At 39.0% G+C, this 23,644-nt stretch overlaps 1 protein-coding gene across 1 annotated transcript in view; it reads right to left on the bottom strand.

The window, feature by feature from the left end:
- The window catches only part of DNAI1 (dynein axonemal intermediate chain 1), a 252,535-nt gene that overhangs the window by 128,246 nt on the left and 100,645 nt on the right, over positions 1-23,644 (bottom strand). Inside the window, exons 11-12 of the mRNA XM_020966929.2 lie at positions 14,698-14,815; positions 10,485-10,528 (exon numbers count right to left, since the gene is read on the bottom strand). Of these exons, the coding sequence (XP_020822588.1) occupies positions 10,485-10,528; positions 14,698-14,815 (162 nt within the window). The remainder of the gene's footprint in view (positions 1-10,484; positions 10,529-14,697; positions 14,816-23,644) is intronic.

Raw genomic sequence — 23,644 nt, 5'->3', positions numbered from 1 at the left:
CCTGGATGTTCACTAACCATCACCTTTTAAAAATATGTTCTAGAACAGTTCTTAACCTTTTTTGGTGTCATGGGCCTTTTTGGTAGTCTGGTGAGGCCTATCTTCAGCATATATTTTTAATGCACAAAATAAAATACACAGGATTATAAAGGAAACTAAATTATACTAAAATATAGTTTTTAAAATATTAAAAAGACAAGTTCATAGACCCCAGAGTTAAGAACCTCTGTTCTAAAATGTTGCCAAGAATCCAATAAAAGTCCCCTGGCCTACAGTTTGAAGATTCCATTTCTCTTTCCTATTTTGAAAATGGGGAAATAATTTGCTCTTCTCTAGAAAAGAAAAAAGAGAGACCTCATCTGTCCTCCATCATCTTTCATATACCATTGACAATGGATCAGAAATCCTATCTGTCAATTCTTTTAGGATCCAAGGATGTTGTTTGCCTGGGCCAGGTGACTTGAATTCACCAGAGGCGGCTAGTTGAGCTCTTAACTCTTCTTCCCTTTAACAGGCTATCAAGTCTTCATTGACTCTTTCGGTTGTTCTTTCTTCTTAGCAAAGAAGACAAGCTGAATAGTAATTGATCAGTTCTGCCTTCCCTCTCATCAACTATCACTGTACCATACACTCAGAACAGCTGCTTTAGACAATCTTGAATCATCTTTTCCCAAGAAAAAGGGGCAGCCATAGTGCATAGAGCACCAGCCCTGGAGTCAGGAACATTTTTGTTCACATCCAGTGTCATATACTTCCTAGTTGGGTGATCCTGGGCAAGTCACTTAACCACTGTCTGCCTCAGTTTCCTCAACTACAAAATGAGGGTGATGACCTACCTCCCAGGGTTGTTGTGAGGATCAAATGAGGCAACAGTTGTAAAGCACTTAGCACAGTGCCTGGCACATAATAAAATGCTTATTCCCTTTTTCTTCCCAATGTAGATTAAAAAAAAAAGTATTCTGCCATTTAAAATTTTCCACTCCAGCCTCAGTTTATTCTGGGCATATTATGCCACACTTCTGTATTCATCCTGTTACCTGTCCTTGCTTCTATCTTCTGTATGTGTATTTTAAACATCTAAGTTGTTTCTCAAATCTTTATATATCCACCTTGGTCTTTACAGATGATGCCCCTTTTTCTTCTTCATAAAAATTATTTTTGTATTTTCAGAATTTATTCTTGATGGCTTCACATCTTGCCAAGGACCAAAATTGTATATCACCTCCTGGATTTCACACCCCCCCCCATCGTGGCCCTATTTTCTGACCGTATGCATTCCACTAGGAACCTGGCCTTCTCTCCCCAGCCCCCATCTCTGATAATCTTTTGCCTCACTTTGCCAAAGCTCAGGCCTCCACATCACTTCCTAGCCATCTCTTCTCCTTCTCTGCTTTCCAGCTGTGCCCCCAAACTCCCACCATTTTATGTTGGCTTGACAGTGCCTAGCATAAGCACTTAATATTCTTCTTTCCTTCCTTCCTTCCTTCCCTTTCTTCCTTTCTTTCTATCTCTTTAACTGACTTTTAGTCCATGGGATCCTATTTAACCTTTCTCTGAACCCACCAAAATCTGCAGGAGGCCTTTCCTGGTTCGTTGCTAAACCTTCCCCTCTAAAACTACTTTCCATCCATTCTGTAGGTATCTTGTATGTACCTATTTATGTACATGTTTTCTTCTCTACCAATCCCATTAGACTGTAAGCTCCTTGACGGTAGGGATAATTTTTGCCCTTTTTTGTACACCCCACCCATACCTAGCAGTGCCTGGCATATGATTTTTAATAAATATTTTTTGACTGACTACTCTCCTAAAATTTAGGATACATGTCAAACAACACCTAGCTTTCCTCTCACAACATTTAAGAAGGAGTGGCCATTTTCCCTCAAAGTTCCCATAATTTTCACCCTAGAAGCCAATTCTTTCCTGTTGGTGAGAAAAAAAAAAGAATAGAATTCTCTTTTGTTGATTCTTCTGCCTTTTGAAGGATGAACTTATTAAGTCAAGGCAATAATTATTAGCTTTTTTATGTCTGGCAGACAGAGCTTCAGCAGATGTCTGGATAACTGAAATACTCTACCACAATATCATATATTTGTGATATGCTTCCTGAACTCCTCATCCATTTCCTCTAAGCGTATGACAAAAATCAATTCTATTTTGCCCCCATTCACCCAAATGCTTTCCATTTTGCCTCCTCCCTTTTGGTTCCTAGATTTCCTCAAGTGAGTTTATCTTCTTAATGTATAATACAATCCCTACTCTTTACCTGACCTACTTCTTTTAAATATAACACATCCACCCAAGACCAAGACCAGTCACGGGTCTCACTGCACCAAGCTCCAGCCACATCTATGATGTCGCATTTCCCTCCTCACATTAGGACCTTTAGTTCATCTTGTTTGTGGGGCATTTTCATATAGATATCTGTGGCTATAAATTTGACTCCCAGCTTCTTCTCTTGGATTCTGAGATTCCAGTGTTTCCACTGTCATCATTCTTTCTACCTTCGTGGCTATCTTTCTGTAGTTATCTAGCTTGTAGGAAGTTTTCTCCCTTTCCTTTTTCCATTCAGTTGAAAGTCCTCTTGATTAGATTTGCAAGACTCCAGGCAAATGCATTCTAACCAGCCCCTGTTAAGTGCACACCATTCCTGGCCAACAGCTTGTCATGTCTATATTTTAAATTATGGACCAGAAATCCAAATCCCACTCTCAGACACCATTTTCTTCACCAGCTGTTCACTTCTGAAAAAATTTTCTTTTTTGCATTCCTTACTCTCAATGGACAGCAGTGATAAAAACACCACCTGTGCCCCTGTGGCCTTCAGTTTATATTGCCTAAGGATTTGTAATCTTTGGCAATGATTTCTAGGTTCCTCGTGGAAGTGTCATCTATACTCACATGAATCACCAGAAGTGGGTAGTACTCAAAGTGTGGATGGGTTGCAATCTGTAACACTGGAGTAAGTGGCATATTAATGAGATCACAGGGTTATTCAAATATCGAAATGTCAAAGTATTAAATAAATGGAAAAAAAGTATTGGGGACCAAATATGTGGGTTTATTATATCAAAGAGATTTATAAGATAAAATATAGTATTTCAAAGGAAAATGAAAAAGACTGCAGTAAATCTATCTAATGAATCTATAAGAACTGAAAGAAACTTACAAGGGTAATATCTATTATGGAAAGGCAACATGGTAAAGTAGAAAGAGTCCTATACTTGGAATTAGGCCAAGCATGGGTTCAAATCCTATTTCTACCACTTACTAGTTGTGTGGTCATGGACAAGTCACAATCTCTTCAAGACTGTTTTCTTTCTCATTTGTAAACTAGAGATAGTAGAACTTACCTCAACAGATTGTAATGAGAAATCAAAAGAGATAAACACTTCTCAGCTCTTTGAAATCTGGCTTCTAACCTGTTCCCTCAACTGAAACTGCTTTCTCCAAAGTTACCAATGCTTTTAATTGTCCAGTCTGATAGTTTGTTCAGTTTTCATTCTTCTTGACCTGTCTGCTGTTGCACCCTTTCCCCTGGACAGTCTCTCTTCTCTGAGTTTATGACACTACTCTCTCCTGGTTCTTTTTCTACCTCTCTGACCGCTTTTCAGTCTTCTTTACTGGCTTATTGTCCATATCACACTCTTTAATTGTGACTTTTTTTCAATGCTCTGTCCTAGTTCCTCTCCTCCTTACACCCTGATGACAACTTTACTAGCTCCCACAGATTTGATTATCACTCTCCCTTCAAAAATACCTTGTATTTAATTATTTTGTATTTATTCTCTATTACTAGAGAATGATTCTACTACTATTAACTACTATTATATTTATTCTATAAATACTTATATATGTACTTATGGTCTCCTTCACAAGAATGTAAGCTATAGGACAGTAAAGATTATTTCATTCTTTGTACTTCTATTCCTCCTGCACAATGCCTGGTACATGGTAGGCACACAGTTAATGTTTCTTGACTGCTTCCCAAATCTTAAAGCATTACATATATATGTATGTACATATAACACATGTATGTATAATATAGCACACATATGATAAATACTTTTTCATATATTTGTTCATATAACTTTCACCTATTACTTTTGTCTGGGCATTATCATTCAATAGATAGTTAAATAATATAAGCATAGTTCTGGAAAAAAGAAACACAATTTGCTAATAATCTCTCAAAAATTGTTCAAACTCCTAATAATCAAAGAAATATATACTAAAACAATTGTGAGGTACCATCTTATAGCCATCAAATTGATAAAGATAGTTAAAAATAATAAAATTTAGTGGTGCCTGATCAGCATAAAAACAGATGTCTTATTACACAACAGAAACTGATGTATTAAAATCTTTTTGGGTAGCGATTTGGCAATAAAGAGTACAAGGTCAGGGGAAGTTGTACATGAAGTTTGCCTAGATTTTAGCAAAGTTATTTGGGGAAATATCTCATTTTATTCTCGTGGAAAAGATGGAGAGCTATGGATTAGATGATAATACAATCAAATGGATTCAGAATTGGTTGAATGGCTGGACTCAGTGTGGTCATGAAGAGCTCAATGTCAGTTTGGAAGGCAGTCTCTAGTAGAGTGCTCCAGGTTCTGTGCTATTTAACATTTTTATCGATGAATTAGATAAAGGCATGATGGCACACTTATCAAATTTGAAGATGACTCAAAGCAGGGAAGGATGGATAACTCACTCGCTGGATGATACAAGATCTAAAAAGATCACGACAGGCAAGACTATTACAACAGACTTAATCAGATGAAATTCAAAAGGAATAAATGTAAAGTCTTACACTTGGGTTCAAAAAATCATCTTCCAAAGGACAAGCTAGGGGAAACATGTTTAAACAACAGTTTATCTAAAAAAAAGATCCGAGGGTTTTAGTATGCTGTAAGCTCAAAAGTGAATCAGTGGTATGACGCGGCAGCCAAAAAAGCTAATGTACTCTTGGGCCACGTTAAAACAAATGCAACTTCAAGGAATAAGGTAAGAGTCCCTTTAAACTCTATCACTGTCAAACCAGATCTAGAGTATGATGCTAAAATTTAGTAAGGTCACTGCTCATCTGGAGTGTGCAGATTACAGAAACCAGAACAACAAGGGGCCTTAAATCCATATGATTTGACAATCAGTTGAAGGCATTGGGTATATTTAGACTGGAGAAGAGAAGACTCAGAGGGAACACAATAGCTCTGTTCAAGTACTTGAAGGGCTCTCACGTGGGAAGTGGGATTAAGACTTTTTCCATCTGGTCCCAGAGGGCAGAACTAAGAGCAAAAGGTAGAAGTTACAAAGAAGCAAATTTAGGCTTGCTAACAGAGCTATCTCCAGACGGAATGAGCCACCTTGGCAACACATTTCTCCACAATGGAGGTCTTTTAAGCAGAGGACAGATGACTATTTGTCATTTGACTGTATGTTATAACAGGGATCCCTTTTTAAGAATGGATTGGAGGGGCAGAGCCAAGATGGCAGAGTGAAAGCACTGACTTGCTTGAGCTCTCCCCCAAACCCCTCCAAATACCTGTAAAAAAATGGCTCTAAACAAATCCTAAAGCAGCAGAACCCACAAAAAGACAAAGTGAAGCAAATTTCAAGTCCAAGACAACCTGGATGGTTGATCAGGAAGGTATATCGCACTGGGCGGGGACAGGAGTACAGTTCGGCGTGGGCACAGTGAACCTGGAGCAGGCCTCAGAGGACTGAATCATGGGCAACTGCAGAGGATTCCAGACTTCTCAACCCACAAACGCCAAAGACAACTTAGAAGGTCAGTGGGAAAAGTCTGTTTCTGTAGTGAGAGAGGAGCTAGGTCTCAGCCTCAGTTCCCCAGTGAGCTTGGCCCTGAGGTGGTGGCATCCTAAGCTTCTGGCCCACAGATTGAGGGGGAATCGGGTGGCTGATCAGAGAGGGACTGCAGGGATCTCTTTGCCAGTGCTGAGGCAGGAATCTCTTGCTTTGCCCATGCTTGGATCTGGGTCACAGTTCTGGGTGGTAGTCCTGGGGCAAGAAGGAACGCTGGTGTGGTAGAGCTTATAGTGGCCAAGAAAAGGAAATTCTCCTTACAGTTCCAAGAAAAGACTGCTTGTGGTCACTCATAGACAAGAGCACAGGCCAGGAAAGGAGTAAACACCTTGCCCCTTATCATACCACCTTGGAAGAAATGAAAATTTACAGGTCCCTACAAGTATCTCTGTCCTGAAGCTTGGGACAGTACATTCTCCACATTGGAAGCAGACTCTTACCTTAACAAAGAGTTTAAAACTCAAGTAATTGACTGGGATCATGAGCAAGCAGCACAAAAAGAGTCAGACTATATTATCTTACTTTAGTGACAAAGAAGATCAAAACATACAACCAGAAGACAACAAAGTCAAAGCTCCTACATCCAAAGCCTCCAAGGAAAATATGAATCAGTCCCAGGCCTTGGAAGAGCTCAAAAGGGATTTTGAGAAGCAAGTAAGAGAAGTAGAGGAAAAACTGGGAAGAGAAATGAGAGTGATGCAAGAAAATCATGAAAAACAAGTCAACAGCTTGCTAAAGGAGACCCAAAAAAATACTGAAGAAAATAACACCTTAAAAAATAGCCTAACCCAAATGGCAAAAGAGGTCCAAAAAGCCAATGAGGAGAAAAATGCCCTGAAAAGGAAGTCCAAAAGATTACTGAAGAAAATACTTCCTTAAAAATTAGAATAGAGCAATTGGAAGCTAGTGACTTTATGAGAAATCAAGACACTGTAAAACAAATCCAAAAGAATGAAAAATTAGAAAACAATGTGAAATATCTCATTGGAAAAATAACTGACCTGGAAAATAGATCCAGGAGAGAGAATTTAAAAATTATCGGACTATTTGAAAGCCATGATCAAAAAAGAGCCTAGACATCATCTTTCAAGAAATTATCAAGGAAAACTGCCCTGATATTTAGAACCAGAGGGCAAAATAGAAATTGAAAGAATCCACAGATCTCCTCCTGAAAGAGATCCCCAAAGGAAAACTCCTAGGAATATTGTAGCCAAATTCCAGAGTTCCCAGGTCAAGGAGAAAATATTACAAGCAGCCAGAAAGAAACAATTCACTGTGGAAACACAATCAGGATAACACAAGATTTAGCAGCTTCTACATTAAAGGACCAAGGGCATGGAATATAATATTCCAGAGGGCAAAGGAGATAGGATTACAACCAAGAATCACCTACCCAGCAAAACTGAGTATAATCCTTCAGGGGAAAAAATGGTCATTCAGTGAAATAGAGGACTTTCAAGCATTCTGATGAAAAGACCAGAGCTGAATAGAAAATTTGACTTTCAAACAGACTCAAGTGGAACATGAAGAGGTAAACAGGAAAGAGAAATCATAAGAGACTTATTAAAGTTGAACTGTTTATATTCCTGCATGAAAAGATGATATTTATAACTCATGAGACCTTTGTCAGTATTAGGGTAGTTGGAGGGAAAAAATTATATGTATGTACAGAGAGAGAGAGAGAGAGAGAGAGAGAGAGAGAGAGAGAGAGAGAGCGCGAGCACAGGGTGAGTTGAAGATGAAGGGGTCATATCTGGAGAACAAAATTAAGGGATGAGAGAGGATTATACTAGGAGAAGGAGAAAGGGAAAGGTAGAACGGGGTAAATTATCTCACAAAAAAACAGAAAAAGTCTCTTACAGTGGAGGGGAAACAGGAAGGTGAGAGGGAATGAGTGAATCTTATTCTCATAGGATTTGGCTTAAGGAGGGAATAACATACACACTCAATGGGGTATGGAAATCTGTCTTACCCTACAGGAAAATAGGGGGAGAAGGGGACAAGAGAGCAGGGGGATGACAGAGAGGAGGGCAGATTGGGAAAGGGGGTAATCAGAAGCAAATACTTGAGGAGGGACAGGGTCAAAAGAAAGAATAGAATAAATGGGGAGCAGGATAGGATTAAGGGAAACAGAGTTAGTATTTCACAACATGTCTACTATGGAAGTGTTTTGCATAACTGCACATGTACAACCTATATTGAGTTGCTTGCCTTTTCAATGAGGGTGGGTGGGGAGGAAGGGAGAAAATGTGGAACCCAAATTTTAAAAACACATGTTTAAAAAAAAAAAGAATGGATTGGACTAGATGGTCGAGGTCCATTCCAACTCTAAATTGGGCGAATCTGTGAAAACTTATACCTTTTAGCCCAGGTGATCCCACCTATTCTACTTAAGTATACTAGCACACTTAAGTATACTATACAACTAAAAGGGGGGGGGGGAGACACCTTTTTGTACACAAAGATTCACAGAAGCTTTATCTGTAATAAGGGAAAAAATGAAAATAATCTATTTGTCCAACCGTTGAGGAATTAGGGACATAAATTACAATCTATCAGTGTAACGGAATATTACCACACCATAAAAATGACAAATATGAGGAAAACAAAGAAATGTAGGAAGATATACAAATGCTGGGCAAATAAAGTAGAATCAGAATAGCATACGTATTGACTCCAACTTCATAGAAATAACAGAGCAAACATAAAAAGTACACAGCAAAGTGCTTACAAGTGTACACAAAAGCAAATGAGAGAGTTTGCTGAAGGCTTTACATCCACATGTAATATTCCTTTTAACAAACTGGAAGCAGCTTAGATTTTATGGTTTGATGGGTGCTTCCATTCACAGCTTGTTTCTTTTTTGTTGGTTTTAAAATTTACAATAAAATATTACTTTGTTTTTTAAAATAATAGAGGCTGTAGATAATAACCACATTGGACCATAATCACAGATGTAATAACAGGAATGAATATTATCATCCCAATTTTCTGTGAGAAATGCATATGGCTTTAAACTTTGCAGAGTCATTTGATCAAACCTGAATAATATTTGGGGCATAGCACAGCACACAAGAGTTAGACCCAACTCTGGACCAGCAAGCGCACTTCCTCCTTTGCAGAAATCCACCCACTGGGAGTGTGGGATACAAAGCAGGCATTAAGGGTATCTTCAAAGACAGCAGAAACCACAAGACCCCAAGAAGCACCAGGTTCTCACTGGTGGGAAAAATAAAAAACATCCCCCAAACAGCTTGAAACCCTACGGGAATTTGAGCCAAACAGCACATTTGTGAGTCCCAGTGGTCACCAATAGTACCCTATCTGTCCCTTTCATGAGAGAAAAAAAGGCTTTTCTGTTCAGAGAATCTAGTCCTCTATGCCAGAAAACAAAACACATATTAACATATCGGAACTGATGCTAACATACAGTGTGAATAACTCTTACACATGAAGGGAGTGCTTCATGTAGAAACCATTTCTCAATGGGATGGCCAATGACATGAGATGGGCAGGAGATCTGGGCCAATTGGGCACCAGGCCACTGGCTAAAAGGGGTGGAAGCTTGTCCTTATAGATACAAAGGAGAGTAGTGAGGAAAATGACTGAGGAGTGGCCTGAATCTCAGAAGACTCTGGCCTGGATCTAGGATGCTGTAGGGAAGATCCTTAAACTATAAAATCTTTGAGCAAGAAAGAAATTCAGAGGCCCCCTAATCTAACCCATATTTTAAAAAAGTCTTGTTTAGACCCTAGAACATATCTAACAAATGGTCATCTAGCCTTTGCTTAAAGACTCTTCCCACTTCTCTTACAGTCAGTCCTCTCCTCTACCCCAAAACATATGCTTTTATTGCAATGCAGTGGCTAAAAAGTTGTTGCTGGTGTTTGCATGAAATCAAATAGACACATACTTAGGGAAGTCTAGAGAGAGAAAACTGCTGAGAGCAATACAGATAACCATCACATTCCACTTATGGGTGGATCTAATTGTTAGGAAATTTCTCTGTACATGAAGCCTAAATCTGCCTCTCTGTATCAATACCTAGCTTTGCCTTGTGGAGCCAAACAGAATGAGACTAATTCCTCTTTTACATGACAGCAGTCATATCCACATGAATATAATTATCATGCTTCCCCTGAACCTCATCTCCAAGACGACCATTCCCAGTTCCTTCACCTGATTTTTTTTTGGTAGCAGTTGGGATTCAGTGACTTGTCCAGGGTTACATAGCTAGTGTCTGAGGCCACATTTGAACTCAGGTCCTCCTGACTCCAGAGCTGGTACTCTATCCACTGTGCCACCCAGCTGCCCCCAAAAAGAGATTGTTAAGGGTGAGCTTTCATCTGGGTACAGAAGTTATTTATCGGCATTCTGATTTCACTTCTGTACACAGGGATGTGAGAAAAGAATCTATTTGTAAAAGGAATGTTCTGGAGTTTGTGGTGATCATTTTTAGAGCTCAAAGGCCAGTGAAGATGGCCAAGTGCCATCTCATGCTCAAGACTGCTCTCAACATGTGGGGGTTTGACAAATAGTACTGTATAACCCAGAAAACAGGAGTGAGAATAAGTCTGTACTAGTCATACAACAGAGGCTGGGAATATTAGGGTGGCTTAACTGGGGTACCTTTAATGTAGAGATGAACTGTAACTTACAAGAGCCATGTCCCACTGCAAACAGATCCTTATATCTTGGATTCCTGTAAAAAAAAAATGTAATCTAAGAGGCCAAAAATCAGATCCATTTTTTAAAAAAAGTTTGAATTATATTCAGAACGTAGGTGGTTAAATCCTATCTCATAGTAGAATTGACACAAATTTGTTGTTTGCCCTTCATTCTTGAAAAGAACCATGACATCGTGGAGGTGACTTGCAAGTGAGTTGGATTTAAGTGAGGCAGGGCTGTGCAAAGTCATCAGACTCACTTTCTCCTCTGAAGCCATCTGGGTCCAGTGGTAAGATATAAATCAGGACAACTGGATAAGGCTCTAGATGCAGTGGGAGACCTTGGTCTTTCCCAGGTCTCAGTTTGACTGAGGCAATGCCCTTTCAGTGATAAAGGCCAGGTAAGAAATGAGACAAAGAATGGCCTCTTTTTCCTAGTTAAAAAAAATCAATCTGGGAGGGGAAGACCTCCCTCAGGGTTTCTGACCAAAACAGAAATAATTGCTATTTACACTCACTCTGAGCTGTCAAGGCCCAAACAATGACCACTAAGTGGGGCTTGGGCTGGGACCCATTGTTGGCCAATCCATGAGAGCCAGAATGAACTAGTAGACAAATAGTGAAAGGCTATTTGCAAAAAAAAGGAAATCCAAAGAATAAACTTCACATCTATCAAACTGGCAGAAAAATAAAGAAAAGTAATTAAAACAATGTTGCCAGGGCTGTGGGGACATAGGTAGACCCATAGATGTAATTAAGGACAGTGCTGGTAGAATTGTAAGTCAGTGCAATCTTTGTAGAGAACAATTTGGTTATATTCAATAAGTATCATAAAACCATACATACCCTTTGACCCAATAACTCCATTACTCAGATCTCAAGAGAAAAAGAAAAGGAGGTTTATTTGTACATATTTATGCTGCACTGTGAGCTTATAGCAGCATAATAAATAAAAGCCAAAAAATTAGCAACAATATAAAGGTCTAGTAGTTGGGGTATGGCTAAGCATACTATGCTACATAAATCTCCTATAATATTATATTGCCACAAGTAATAAAGACTATAAAAAAATGGAACTATACATGTGAAATAATGTAAAATGAAAAGTAGAGAGTAATACTATACTATACTATAATATATTATGCTATAATATATCATTATATATAATATATAATATAATAACACTATACTACACTGACAAACCAGGTAAATTATGTATACATGTAAATATATATACATGTATACATATTTTATAACTATGTAAAACATGGTCATAAATGTATAAGTGTCTTAGGATTATTGATAAGTTGCTATCAATAATATATATATATATATATATATATATATATATATATATATATATGTGTGTGTGTGTGTTTAGGTTTACTTTTTGTCGTAAAATTGATTAGACATAAAATAAACAAGGGAAAATGCATTTAAATGAATGTTGCCCAATAATGAAACCAAACATTAAGAATAAGTCATTTTTATTTCTCTGAACCTCACTGCCCTCCTCTGAAAATGGGAATAATACTACATAAGGTTGTTGTGAGGAAATTAAACTTTAAAGCAGTATATAAATGTGAGCTAATAACTGACAGAAAGGTCCCTGGGTAGAAATAAAGTCAGTAGAAAACTGCCAAGTACTAACCATTTTCAATGAAAAGTCAACTTTACTGACCCTTCAGGGCTTCCTTTTTTATTTGAATAGAACCTAGAAACCAGGGAGTCAACTTACCCTCCAGGTCAATATCTATTTGGGAAAATACATTATGCAATACCCATAAGCCAGGTAGCTTATGGGACAGACCGAGGAGAGCAATTTCTAAATTCTTACAGGCTGAGTGGGAATTGTTTCTCCCCTTTGAAGATTTTTTTTTTTCAAATAGCTTTTACTTCTCCTCCTTCGTGATGAATCTTAAGCAAGTCTCTAAATTTATATATTTCATGCTTCTTCCTAGTTCCCCTTACTTACATCTTATGTTCATAGCTTTGCCCTAAGTGAAATATTCAAATCTGGAGCTGAAAATAGCCAACATGCTGCAAGTGAATCAGGAGGAATTCAGAGTCTAAAGACAGAAGAGAATAAAATCTCTATTCTCACCCCATTCTGTGGTTGGGTAAGCCTAAGTTTGAATGGACTTGTACACCACTCTCCCCAAACACAATCTGAATATTTTAAAGCACTATTGTGCTTGTAGGATTGTTAGAGGGGCAATAAAGTGGGACTATTAACTTGTCTCCTATTCTCATCTACTGGGGCCACAACCATAGTCTAAGTCCCTATCCCCAGCCCGGAAAGGATAGGGTTGTCAGAGGGTGAACTATCCCCCAAAGGCTACTTCTGATCAGCTTGTTACACAGCTCCTAAGGGCATTCTTCCTTCCCATTCCACTGATGTCCCACATCAAGCCAGAAGATCTTGCCCTCCCATTGGATAACAATGTTGAAAATACTTGGAGGTATGTGTAATATTCACTATCACAGAAGATCTCAGCCTGTTCTAGCTGAGTAAAAGTACTGCTGACAACTAGAAAACTTCATCCAGAAGACAAAGCCAACTGAGCAGCCCTGGGTCTGTGAACATAAAGGTCCCCAGTCAGACCCTCAGCCTCTGGCAGAGTCAATTCTCTCCCAAAGAGCTATCCAAGGTACTAAAAAGTTTCAGTCCACCCTTTTTTGGTCCAAAGCTTCTGACTCCAGGTGCCCTAAATTAAACGTCATTCCTCCTGATTTTTGGTGCCTCCTGCTTGCCCTGGACCAAGGACTTCACCCTAAGCCAGCCACCCAATGCCCTGGTTATTTTTCCAACATGATGAGGATAAAACCAATGAAATCCACTTTAATTCATTCCCCTTCCCCCCGCATTCCATTCCCTTGGACTGACTGTATCTCCTCTCCTCCCTATTGCCCAGGTAGATGATTGCAGAACATGTCTTTATCCCTTGCTGCAAAGATACAGATCACTGCAAATATTGCTAGATGCCGGGGCCTAATCATTCTTCACTAATGATTAGAAATCTCTAGGGCCCTCAGGAAACTGATTTTCTAATTTCTTTTATTCATAATAGAAGTGTTTTCCTGTCTTAGAAAACTCTCCTAACTCTCGTCCTCTGGGTGGAATTGACCATTAGAATATATAGTAGGAGTGGTTGTATGCTGCTGCAGCAGAAAGAGGCCAGAACTGAGAGTTGGGAGGCTATAGCTAGAACTACAGCCTACAGCTGAATGTCTACAATGAAATACCCGTATGATCTTGGTCAAGCTTACTTGATCTCTCCAGGTCTCAGTTTCTTTGTCTCCATATGAGGTTAGACTGAACGATTTCTAACAGGTCCCTTCTAACTTGAACATTCTATGGCAATAAGTGACCTGATGGTACAGTGGATACAGTAATGGGCCTGGTGTATGAAAGACCTAAAGTCAAATCTAACTTTAGTCATCTGCTTTCTGGCTGACCTTGGACAAGTCACTTAATTTCTGTCTGCTTCAGGGTCCTCAATTGTAAAATGAGACAATAATAATGGCACCTAACTCCAAGGGTTGTTGTGAGGTTGAAATGAGATAACATTTGTAAAACACTTAGTACAGTACCTGGCACATAGGAGGTGCTTAATAAATATTTGCTCCTTTCTCCTTCCCTCCCTTTTTTTTTTGTTGTTGTTGGTTTGTTTGTTTTTTTTTTTAGTGAGGCAATTGAGGTTAAGTGACTTGCCCAGAGTCACACAGCTAGTGAGTGCTATGTGTCTGAGGCCACATTTGAACTCAGGTCCTCCTGACTTGAGGGCCAGTGTCCTTCCCTTCCTTCTGATCCCTCCTGCTGATCAAATCACCTACGCTTTCATCCCTGTCCCTTAACAACTGATCTGACATATCCATCAGTAACCGGCCATTGGACACATGGTACTTAAGCACAGATCTTGCAGCTCCAATCACTTATTGAGGTTTTAGAAGAATTAAATAAAGGACATTACTCCAGGAAAGAAGTTAAAATAAGCTGCATGTGAGATAATAACTATCCTCATCTGTTCCCCTTCATTTGCATTATTTTACTAGTTGGAAAGCTGTGTTTGTACGAGACAAATGCCCAACACGTACTATTCTCTATGGTAACATGGGATTGTCATTTCATACCTACCCAGGCTTAAAGAAACAGGCATTTTTGGAGCATAGAACATTTTGAAGATGCAACCACAATACTCACCAGCAGAGGGCAGTCACGGCAAGGCGCTTTGCCTTATCATATTGGAACTTCCAGAGAGGAAGCAAGGTGCCCTCTTGGTCTCGATACTCATCAGCTGCATCTTCATAATACTTAAAATCTTGAAAAAAAAAATTAAATCCATAAGATTCATCTATTTTTTTTCTAGGAAATCCAACAATAGATAAATCACACAGACAAATGTAATAAAATGGTCATTTAGGCCTGAAGAATAATTATGAAATCCCTAGTTTTCAATGTCTTCTGACCCAAATCTATATTTCATCCCTATTTCATAACAGTTCCTATGAAGGCTTAGATGGTCTTTCTGTAGCTTTATGGAGGCATTAAGTATGTTTCAGAGATCAGACTGAAAGGTTAGGGAGGCACCAAACTGCGAGGGTTCTTGTGCAAAAGGGTCTTTACTTCAAAGGCAACGGGAAGCAGTGACCATTCCTGAGCAGAAGAGTGGCATGACCACTGTTATGCATGAGTAAGAATACGCTAGCAGGTGGTACGAAGGATGGACTGGGGCAGGAGAGAGAACAGACACAGGAAGACCTCTTTGGAGACGGAGAAATTGACACGTGAAAGCTAAGGAATGAAATGCACAGGTATCAAAGTGAGAGGCATCTTGGAAGATCTGGCCAAGCTCACTGACCTTGCACAAGTCACTTCATCAAAAGGAAAAGGTTGGACTAGACTGTCACTTTCCAAACCAATTTGTCCACAAAATATATTTGGTATTGAAACATTGTGATGGAATCTATAAATGTTAGTCTGGCAAATAGGGTCTGGGCATATGGAACATCCTTTAGCTTAGACAAAAGGGGCTTGGGAATATTTCAAAGAAACTAAGTCTATTTTCAACTCCCCAAAATTGCCAAGCAAGTGTCAAATATATAATGTATATGCACAATTTCAAATTTAATATTTTGGGGAGAAGATATCATTAGCATTAGCATTTTCTCATGGAACTCTAATTGCTTCGAATATCCTGGAAGCATATATGAGAACACAGTCTGGGAAATGGTAGCCTGGTATCAAAAGATACTTCAAATTCTAAAATTTTATCATGCTTTAATTAATATTTTAACAGAAAATTGTGATTTTGCCTTTGAATATGACTTTTAAAGATTTGCTACATCATATATTCTTTTATACTTCAGAGCCATCTCTTTTTTTTTTTTTACTATAGGAGTATCTGATGTTATAATGATAGGGGTGGTAAAGTAGTATTCATTATACATAAATTTACCTTATAGGCAAACTTTTTTTTTTAACATATCTGCTCCATAGACTGTGGACTATCTATATTGATTTGGAAATCCACAATGAAACCGGAGGTCATAGATTCCAAAGAGATCCTTGGAGAAATGAAATAGTCTTCCTTACACCTGGGCTTCTAGGGGTGTGGTCATTATGACTCTCATTCCTCCCAAGACTGGCTTCATGGGGATGTTTCTACTGAATAAGAAACCCTAATGCCCCACCAACTGGTTAATAAGGTAGGGCAAAATATCTAACCTCTTTCTGTCTTTTCCCAAATTCTCTCCCCCTCACAAAATCACTGGAGTAAATCCAGTTTGACCAGCATTTAGCCAAAGTCAGAGAAGCACAACATGAGAAGTAGGCTAACATTTGTCTAAGAAGACACAGGTGCCTGGAAGACATAACTTCCTTGAGGAAGACATGGGTACTCTGTCAAGGAGGTCAGAAGCTTTAGAATGGTGATGCTGGGACTTGGAGAGAGAGGACTATGAAATAGTTTGGGGCTTTGAGAGTATTTATGAAGTCAGAAAGAGATAATGACTCTAATTAAAACCATTTACATTTTGCACATAGAGATGTATGTGTCATATAGTGCTTAAAGTGCTTTGCATATATTAACCTATTTGATCTTCATAACAATCCTGAAAAAAAGTTGGCATGAGTATTATTATCTCCATCTTATAACTAAGGACCTAGCTAAAGCTCAGAGAAGGTAAGTATGTGGCCCAAGGCTATACACAACCATAGAGCTGGGATTACAATTATCAGGTTTACTGTTCTAAATTGGTCTCTTTCCACAAATACCATGTTGTTGGGAATGGTGTGCGGTGAGTTCACAAAGAGGGAAGGTACTACAGTTGAGGGATTCATTGGGCAAGGTTCAAGAATGTTGGCAAAGTAGGGCTCAAGCAGCTGAGTTTTACCATGAAATTGAAAGATCATTTTCTACTCAGACAGAAAGGAAGGAATCAAGTATTCATACGCCAGGTACTATGCTAAGCACTGGAGGCACAAATACAAGGAAAGAAAGAGAGTCCCTGCCCTCAAGGAGCTTACATTCCATGGAAGGGCTTCTTTAGAACCTTGAGATCTAAGAAAAGGACTGTTTTAACATAAGGGTACAAGGACTGGATTTGAATCAGAAGGCCTAGGTTCAAGGCCCAGCACTGCCACTAGCTTATTGAGTGACCTTGGGAAAATCATCAAAAAAGGTCATTGGAACAGATGATATCTAAGGGCCTCAACCATGATCTTAAGAAGTAACTTGAGAAGGAAATAAAGATGAGACAGCATAGGGACCCAAGGAAGCAGGTGACAAGAAGAGCTGGCTGAAATAAGGGTGAAATGGGGAAAGCCCAAAAGGGATCCCAGCAATGTATTGAACCACAATAATTTAGCAAACATTTATAAGACACCTACTGTGTGCTACTCCTGGCTGAGGGAGATAGAAAGTTTAGATAAGACACAGTCCTTGCTTTCTTACAGCTTTGCAGTCTAGTACAACCATAGTATAAAATAATTAAAATATATGATAAATAAATTAGAAGGAGTACAAAACAAAATGTAACATGATATCCAAGGGGGAAAAGCTTTTTTAATGGGGGACCAAGGAAGACAACATTTGAGTCGGGCTCTTAAGAACAAGGCAGAAATTCAAAAGATGAAAAGAAGGAGGGAAGACATTTCAAACACTGGGAACTACAACAGCCAAAGCCTGGGGTAGAAAGGCATAGAGTGTTTGGTGGGGCACAGATAACAGTCCACTTTACCAGGGCATAAAGTATATTTAGGAGATCAGCCTGGAAAGATTAGAGAGGCATCAGTCTATGAGGGTTTTTGTGAACAGCAGGGCAAAAGGTCTGAATGTTATCCCAAAGGCAGTGGGAACCAGTGACCATTTCTGAGCAGCAGTAACATGACAGTCTTTATGCATGAGTGAGATTATGCTGGTAGGTGGTGTGGATGGATTGGGGCAGGGGAGAGAAGAGATGTAGGAAGTAACCTGAGGGTGTGCCCCCTATAACTGACTTTATTTTTATTCATTCTGCATCTCCCAGATTCCCTCAAGCTGTAATAATAATAATTGGTGATTATCCTTGCTTTAATGACAAGAGTCAGGGAAGGGGGCACAACAGCGCAGAGGCGTTAATTTCTAAGTCAGAGTGCCTGGATCACCTCTCCTCCTGTGATCTCACCCCTAGATGACAGCAGCAGAGAGTTATTCCCATCAGCCTTGCAACTGTCTGGGAATCTTGGGAGAATGGCTCCTCCCTACTTCTTAAGAGGGGGAGAATGGCTCCTCCCTACTTCTTAAGAGGGGAAGAAAAACCCTGTGGAGTGGACCAGGCACTAGGAAGCCAAGTGTTAGGGGGACACTGCCCTGATATTGATCATTGATCTCCAATTGGTGATGACTCATTAGTCACTTTATAATTCAATGTCCTTTTTATCTCATAGACAGTCTGAACTCTTATTATTTGCTTTCATTTGAATGTAAATGTTCTTATCTCACAACGTGTCCCTCCAAAGTTTGACATACTATATGTACTCTCTCTCTCATTGCCCGGGATTTCTCAAAGACAATTAATTTTAGTTTTTTGTTTTTTGGTTTTTTTCTTTTGGCTAGGCAATGGGGTTAAGTGACTTGCCCAGGGTCACACAGCTAGTATGTGTTATGTGTCTGAGGTCGGATTTGAACTCAGGTCCTCCTGAATCTAGGGCTGGTGCTCTATCCACTGTGCCATCTAGCTGCCCCGATTAATTTTAGTTTTGTGATTATATCTGCAAGTGCTTTTCATTTTTCTGGGATGATGGTGATAATAATGATAACAATAATAATGATTCCTCTAGAGACCTGAAACCATTCAAAACAATTCCATGTTCTCTTTCTGCTTCCTCATCTATTTTGGGCTTTAATATCCTTTTAACCAAATTTGTTTTAATGACTGTAGTCACTCTCTTTGACAGAGAAGATAGAAGTAAAATCGAACCTGAATAGTTATTTACCTTCTCTCTGTCATCTCTGAACACGTCATCTCCTCCAAGCAGGAACACTACTCCTAATTCACTATTCTCCAGACACAACTAAAATGTTTCCTTTCTTTGTCTTCTGCCTACTTTGCAAGCCCCCATTCATTCTGCATCTTATCCTTCCTGATATCATTGTTATAAATTCATGCTCCTCTTTGATATTTATCCTTGGTGAAGTATTCTTCTTGTTTCTAGTAGATATTCTTTTAAAATCTCAGCTCAAAGCTGTGTAGTCACATTTGTCTCTTTCTCCCTTTTAGGGGATTCGGCCTAGTTTTTTCTCTGAATATTTAGAAAGATGTTTTCCTAAAGTTGAAGATACACACATTTATGACTACACCCAGTTTTATTATGCTTTGTTATTGTGAAGTCTAAGGAAATACAATCACTTTCTTGCAAGGTTCCTATAATTTCCACATCAGCAACCGAGCCTTTCCTGTTGGTTATAATTAAGTCCAAACTAGCAGCTCCTCTCACTGTTTCTTCTACCTTCTCAGCAATAAAACTAGCAAAAACACAAGTCAAGAACTCATTAACCATTCTGCTTCAAGTAGAATGATATTTTTATATCAAATAGTTAAAATCCCCTGTTATTACTGTATTTTGCCTTTGTGTCGGTTTGTAATGTCTATTAGAAAAGCATCACCCTGAAAAACATTATCCACCTCCAAAGTGAGAACTGATGAGTTAAATGAATGCAAACTGAAGCTTATTTTCTTTTACTTTCTTTTTCTTTCTTTCTTTCTTTTGCAACATGGCTAATGGAGAAATGCGTTTTGCATGACTTCATATGTATAATGAGTATCATATTTTTTGCCTTCTCAATGGGAGGGAGAGAGGCAGGAGGGAGGGAGAGAAATAGGAACTGAACATAAGTTAAATAAAAATAAAATTTTAAAATAATTAAATATATAATTAAATATTTTAATTTATTATTATTATTATATTCCTAATAGTAAAGTCACTTCCTAGTACTACCTTTAGAGTCATTCCCATAGACTCACTCTACCTCCAAATAGAGAGAATACTTGGAGAAAGAACTGCTTCAACAAAACCTTTGTTACATGCCCAAAAGTTCTCTTAAATAATTATTTTTATAATTATAATTAATTATACTAAATATAATTAAATAACTAATATTAAAAATAATTAAAGAAAAGCATCATCCTTATCTTCTGTCTGACTGTGTGGTCTGTGTTATATTCCTAAAAGCATGTACACCCCACTGTTTGACGACATTCTCCCTTTAAGAAGTAGGCACATTTAGTTCACATAAGCTCAGCTTAAAAAGATATACTATGGCATATATTGAATATATTGAAATTATCAATTAGTTGTCAGCTTTGTTTGGTCAGTTTATACTCAGTGCCAGGGCCCCTGGACTCATTCTGATCGTTGGTTGATTTTGGCTCTTGTATCTTTCTTGTCTCTTTTCTGTCTCCCTTCCTCAAAAGGGATGCATTTCTTTACCACAAAGCTCCACACTGGTGAGGGCTTCTTTACCAATTACTGTTCCTTCTTTATCCATTACTATTCTTTCCCCTCCCTGTCCTGAGCAATAATACATAGCTAGGTATTCTAGTGCCCTAGCACTGTTGTGACTATTACTTCTACAAGTAGGTGATCAGTTCTCCTTCATTTTTATGCCCATGGAAACGCTCTCCACCATGCTTCTGCCCTAAGGTTCAAGAATTTCCATAACAACAGATAGCCCTTTTTGACATAGAGCACTGCTCCTCTACCCTATAGCATCAGTTAGGCTTCTTTGGAGTGAGGCATGCCCTTCCATTAGAATTTTATAAACATGAGATGAGCAACAATGAGCTGTATTGGAAAGAACAGTGGAGTTCAAGTCAAGAGAGCTGAGTCTTATATCCATTGTTACCCTATATTCTTTGTGGTGATATACAGACATCCAAGGTCCAAGTATTGCCCCTAAATATCTTCCCTGTTAATGTCACCTGTGGATAACTGGATAGTGCTCTCCTCTGTGCCGTTCTATATCTCACTTCCATAGCATCTGGTTTTTACTGTTTTATCTCCCCCCTTTTCTACCTTCCCCTTTTTTCCAATTCAAAGCCCTCTTAATTAGGTCCTACTAAATGTGTTCTTTCCAACTTTTTATGAGACACGCTCTGTTCCTTGCCAGTAGTTCATTGTCCTAGCATAAGTCATGGTCCATAAAATCAGACCCTCTTCTTTTACGCCATCTTTATAGCCATTTACTTCCCATATCTTCCTTTTTCTTTCAAAGTCACAAACCTCAAGTGACAAAAAGAGAGAAAATGCCACTTGTGCCCTCCAGGTCTTTTAGTTTCTAGGACTTAAAAGTCAACAGAGATTCTATTTTCTTTCTGACTCTAACACCTGGCTCCCACACAAATTAAAAGAAGTAGATGTCCTAATAATCCTAAGAGCCATATGTAGGAGCAAGCTTATGTTAGCGAATAATGAGTGAGAAGAGAATCACAATACCATATCTCAGGTTTCAAAGAAAGCAGCTGAGAGCTAGTCCAGAGGGAATGGATCTAGAGGCTTCTGAGTTCTAGGGCAAGAAGTCCAAAGGAAGGAGAGAGAGAGAGAGGATCTGCACAAAAAAAAGTATGGATGAGAAAGAGACTTAATGAACACTACTAATTCCTAACTAATAGTAAAGTCACTTCCAAGTACTACCTTTAGAGTAATTCTTGTAGACTCACTCTACCTCCAAGCAGAGAAAATACTTGAAGAAAGAACTGTTTCAAGAAAACCTCTGTTACATGCCCCAAAGTTTTCTTAAAGATGAAAGAGATTGCAGCTCCATTTCCCTCTCATTGTCATATTTCCCTCAAATACCCTCATTCCCAGTTCTTTAATCTACTAACCTCCTATGACCTATTCCTCCTTACCTCATTGTATTCAAGAACTCCACATTTTATCTGATTATAATTTTTCTCTTTACATCTCAGCCTATGCCTTGATCCTTTCAAAGCTACTTTTTGTCCTCACTAAGACATCCATTTCTTCTCTTCCTCTCTCAGTTCTGCCTCAGACCATAAGCACTGCTCTGGCTACATTCTTCTCCTTTCCCAATCTCAACCCTTTGGTGAACCAGACCAACTTTTCATTATCCACTACTCTCCAATCCCACATTCCCTTGCCCTATTGCCAACTAACCCTAGCCCTAGATTATTCCCACCATCTGCCTCCTTTGCTCCTACTCACATCTAGCCTCAAATACGTACTAGCTGCGTGATCCTGGGCAAGTCACCTGACCCTGTTTGCCTCAGTTTCCTCATCTGTAAAATGAGCTGGAGAAGGAAATGGCAAACCATTCCAGTATCTTTGCCAAGAAAACTCCAAATGGGGTCATGAAAAATTGGACACGATTGAAACTACTGAACTACAACTAGACACCTCCAGCCCCTAACTCTATAAACTCCAAATGTTATTATCTGTGGGATAAAATATAAACTTTTCAGTTCGACACTGTCAAGCTCTTCACATTCTGGCTCCTAATCTTTACAGTCTTATAATACATTACTTCTCTCCGTACGCAACACAGCTTAGCCTAACTGGCCTTTCTCACACACAAAACCCCATCTCCTGTCTCCATACCTTTAGACTGGCTGTCCCTAATGCATGCAATGTCCTCCCACCCTAACCTCTGACTCTTCAAATCTCTGGCTTCCTTTAAAGCAGCTCAAGTGCTAACTCCTATAGGAAACCTTTCCTGCTCCTCCCAGCTGACAGTGCTTTCCCTTCTAAGGCTACCTTAAATTTAACCTGCAAGAACCCATTTACATATGCACTATCTCCCCTGTTGGGATGTCAGCTCCTTGAGAGCATGGAGTTACTTTTCATTTTCTTTGTAATCTCTAGCACTTATCATAAAGTCTGACACACAGTTCTTATCAAATGTTTGTTAACTGATTGATGTCACCTGGGATTTCTTGACCATATTAGCAAATTGTTTTCCGAGTCAAAAGGCATGGTATATCTGACTTTGGAGTAGGACTGGCAGAAGATGATGGGGCTGGGAATATGGCCCTAGATTCAATCTGGCCCATCGTTTTAATCTTTTGGGGTCTCTTTGGAATTGTATTTTGTCATCCAACCTGTAAATGATTCTGACTATGCTCAGGGCCTGATTATGGCCCTGGGAGAGGAGCAACATGAAAATACTAGGTCAAAGCAATACACCTAGATGGGGAGACAGTAGAAGAGACAAGCATCACTGAATCTCTGATGAGATAATCTCACAGATTATCTAGGCCAGGGGTTCTTAACTTAGGATCCATGAGCCTGTTTTTGATTTTTAAAGTTTATAACTCTGTTTCAAGATAATTGGTTTACTTTGTAGTTCTATGTATTTTATTTAATGCATTTAAAAACTATTCTGAGAAAGGGTCCATAAGCTTCACCAGACTATGGGTCTGTGACACTCAAAAAGATTAAGGGTCTCTGATCTAGTCTAGCCCATGCTTGCATGAACCAAACAAGGGAGTATTCAGTCTCTACTTGAATGCCTACAGAGATGAGAAGCTCACTACTAAGCCTACTCATTCTACTTATGGAGAGATGTGATTGTTAAGAAGCTTTTAATATATCTAGTTAAAGGAGGCAGCTAGGTTGCGCAGTGGATAGCGCACCGGCCCTGAAGTCAGGA

This window comes from Phascolarctos cinereus, unplaced genomic scaffold (assembly GCF_003287225.1).
Source record: "Phascolarctos cinereus isolate Bilbo 61053 unplaced genomic scaffold, phaCin_HiC Scaffold_4;HRSCAF=312, whole genome shotgun sequence".
In the NCBI taxonomy this organism is placed as follows: Eukaryota; Metazoa; Chordata; class Mammalia; order Diprotodontia; family Phascolarctidae; genus Phascolarctos; species Phascolarctos cinereus.
This window is presented reverse-complemented; position numbering and strand designations above follow the sequence as displayed.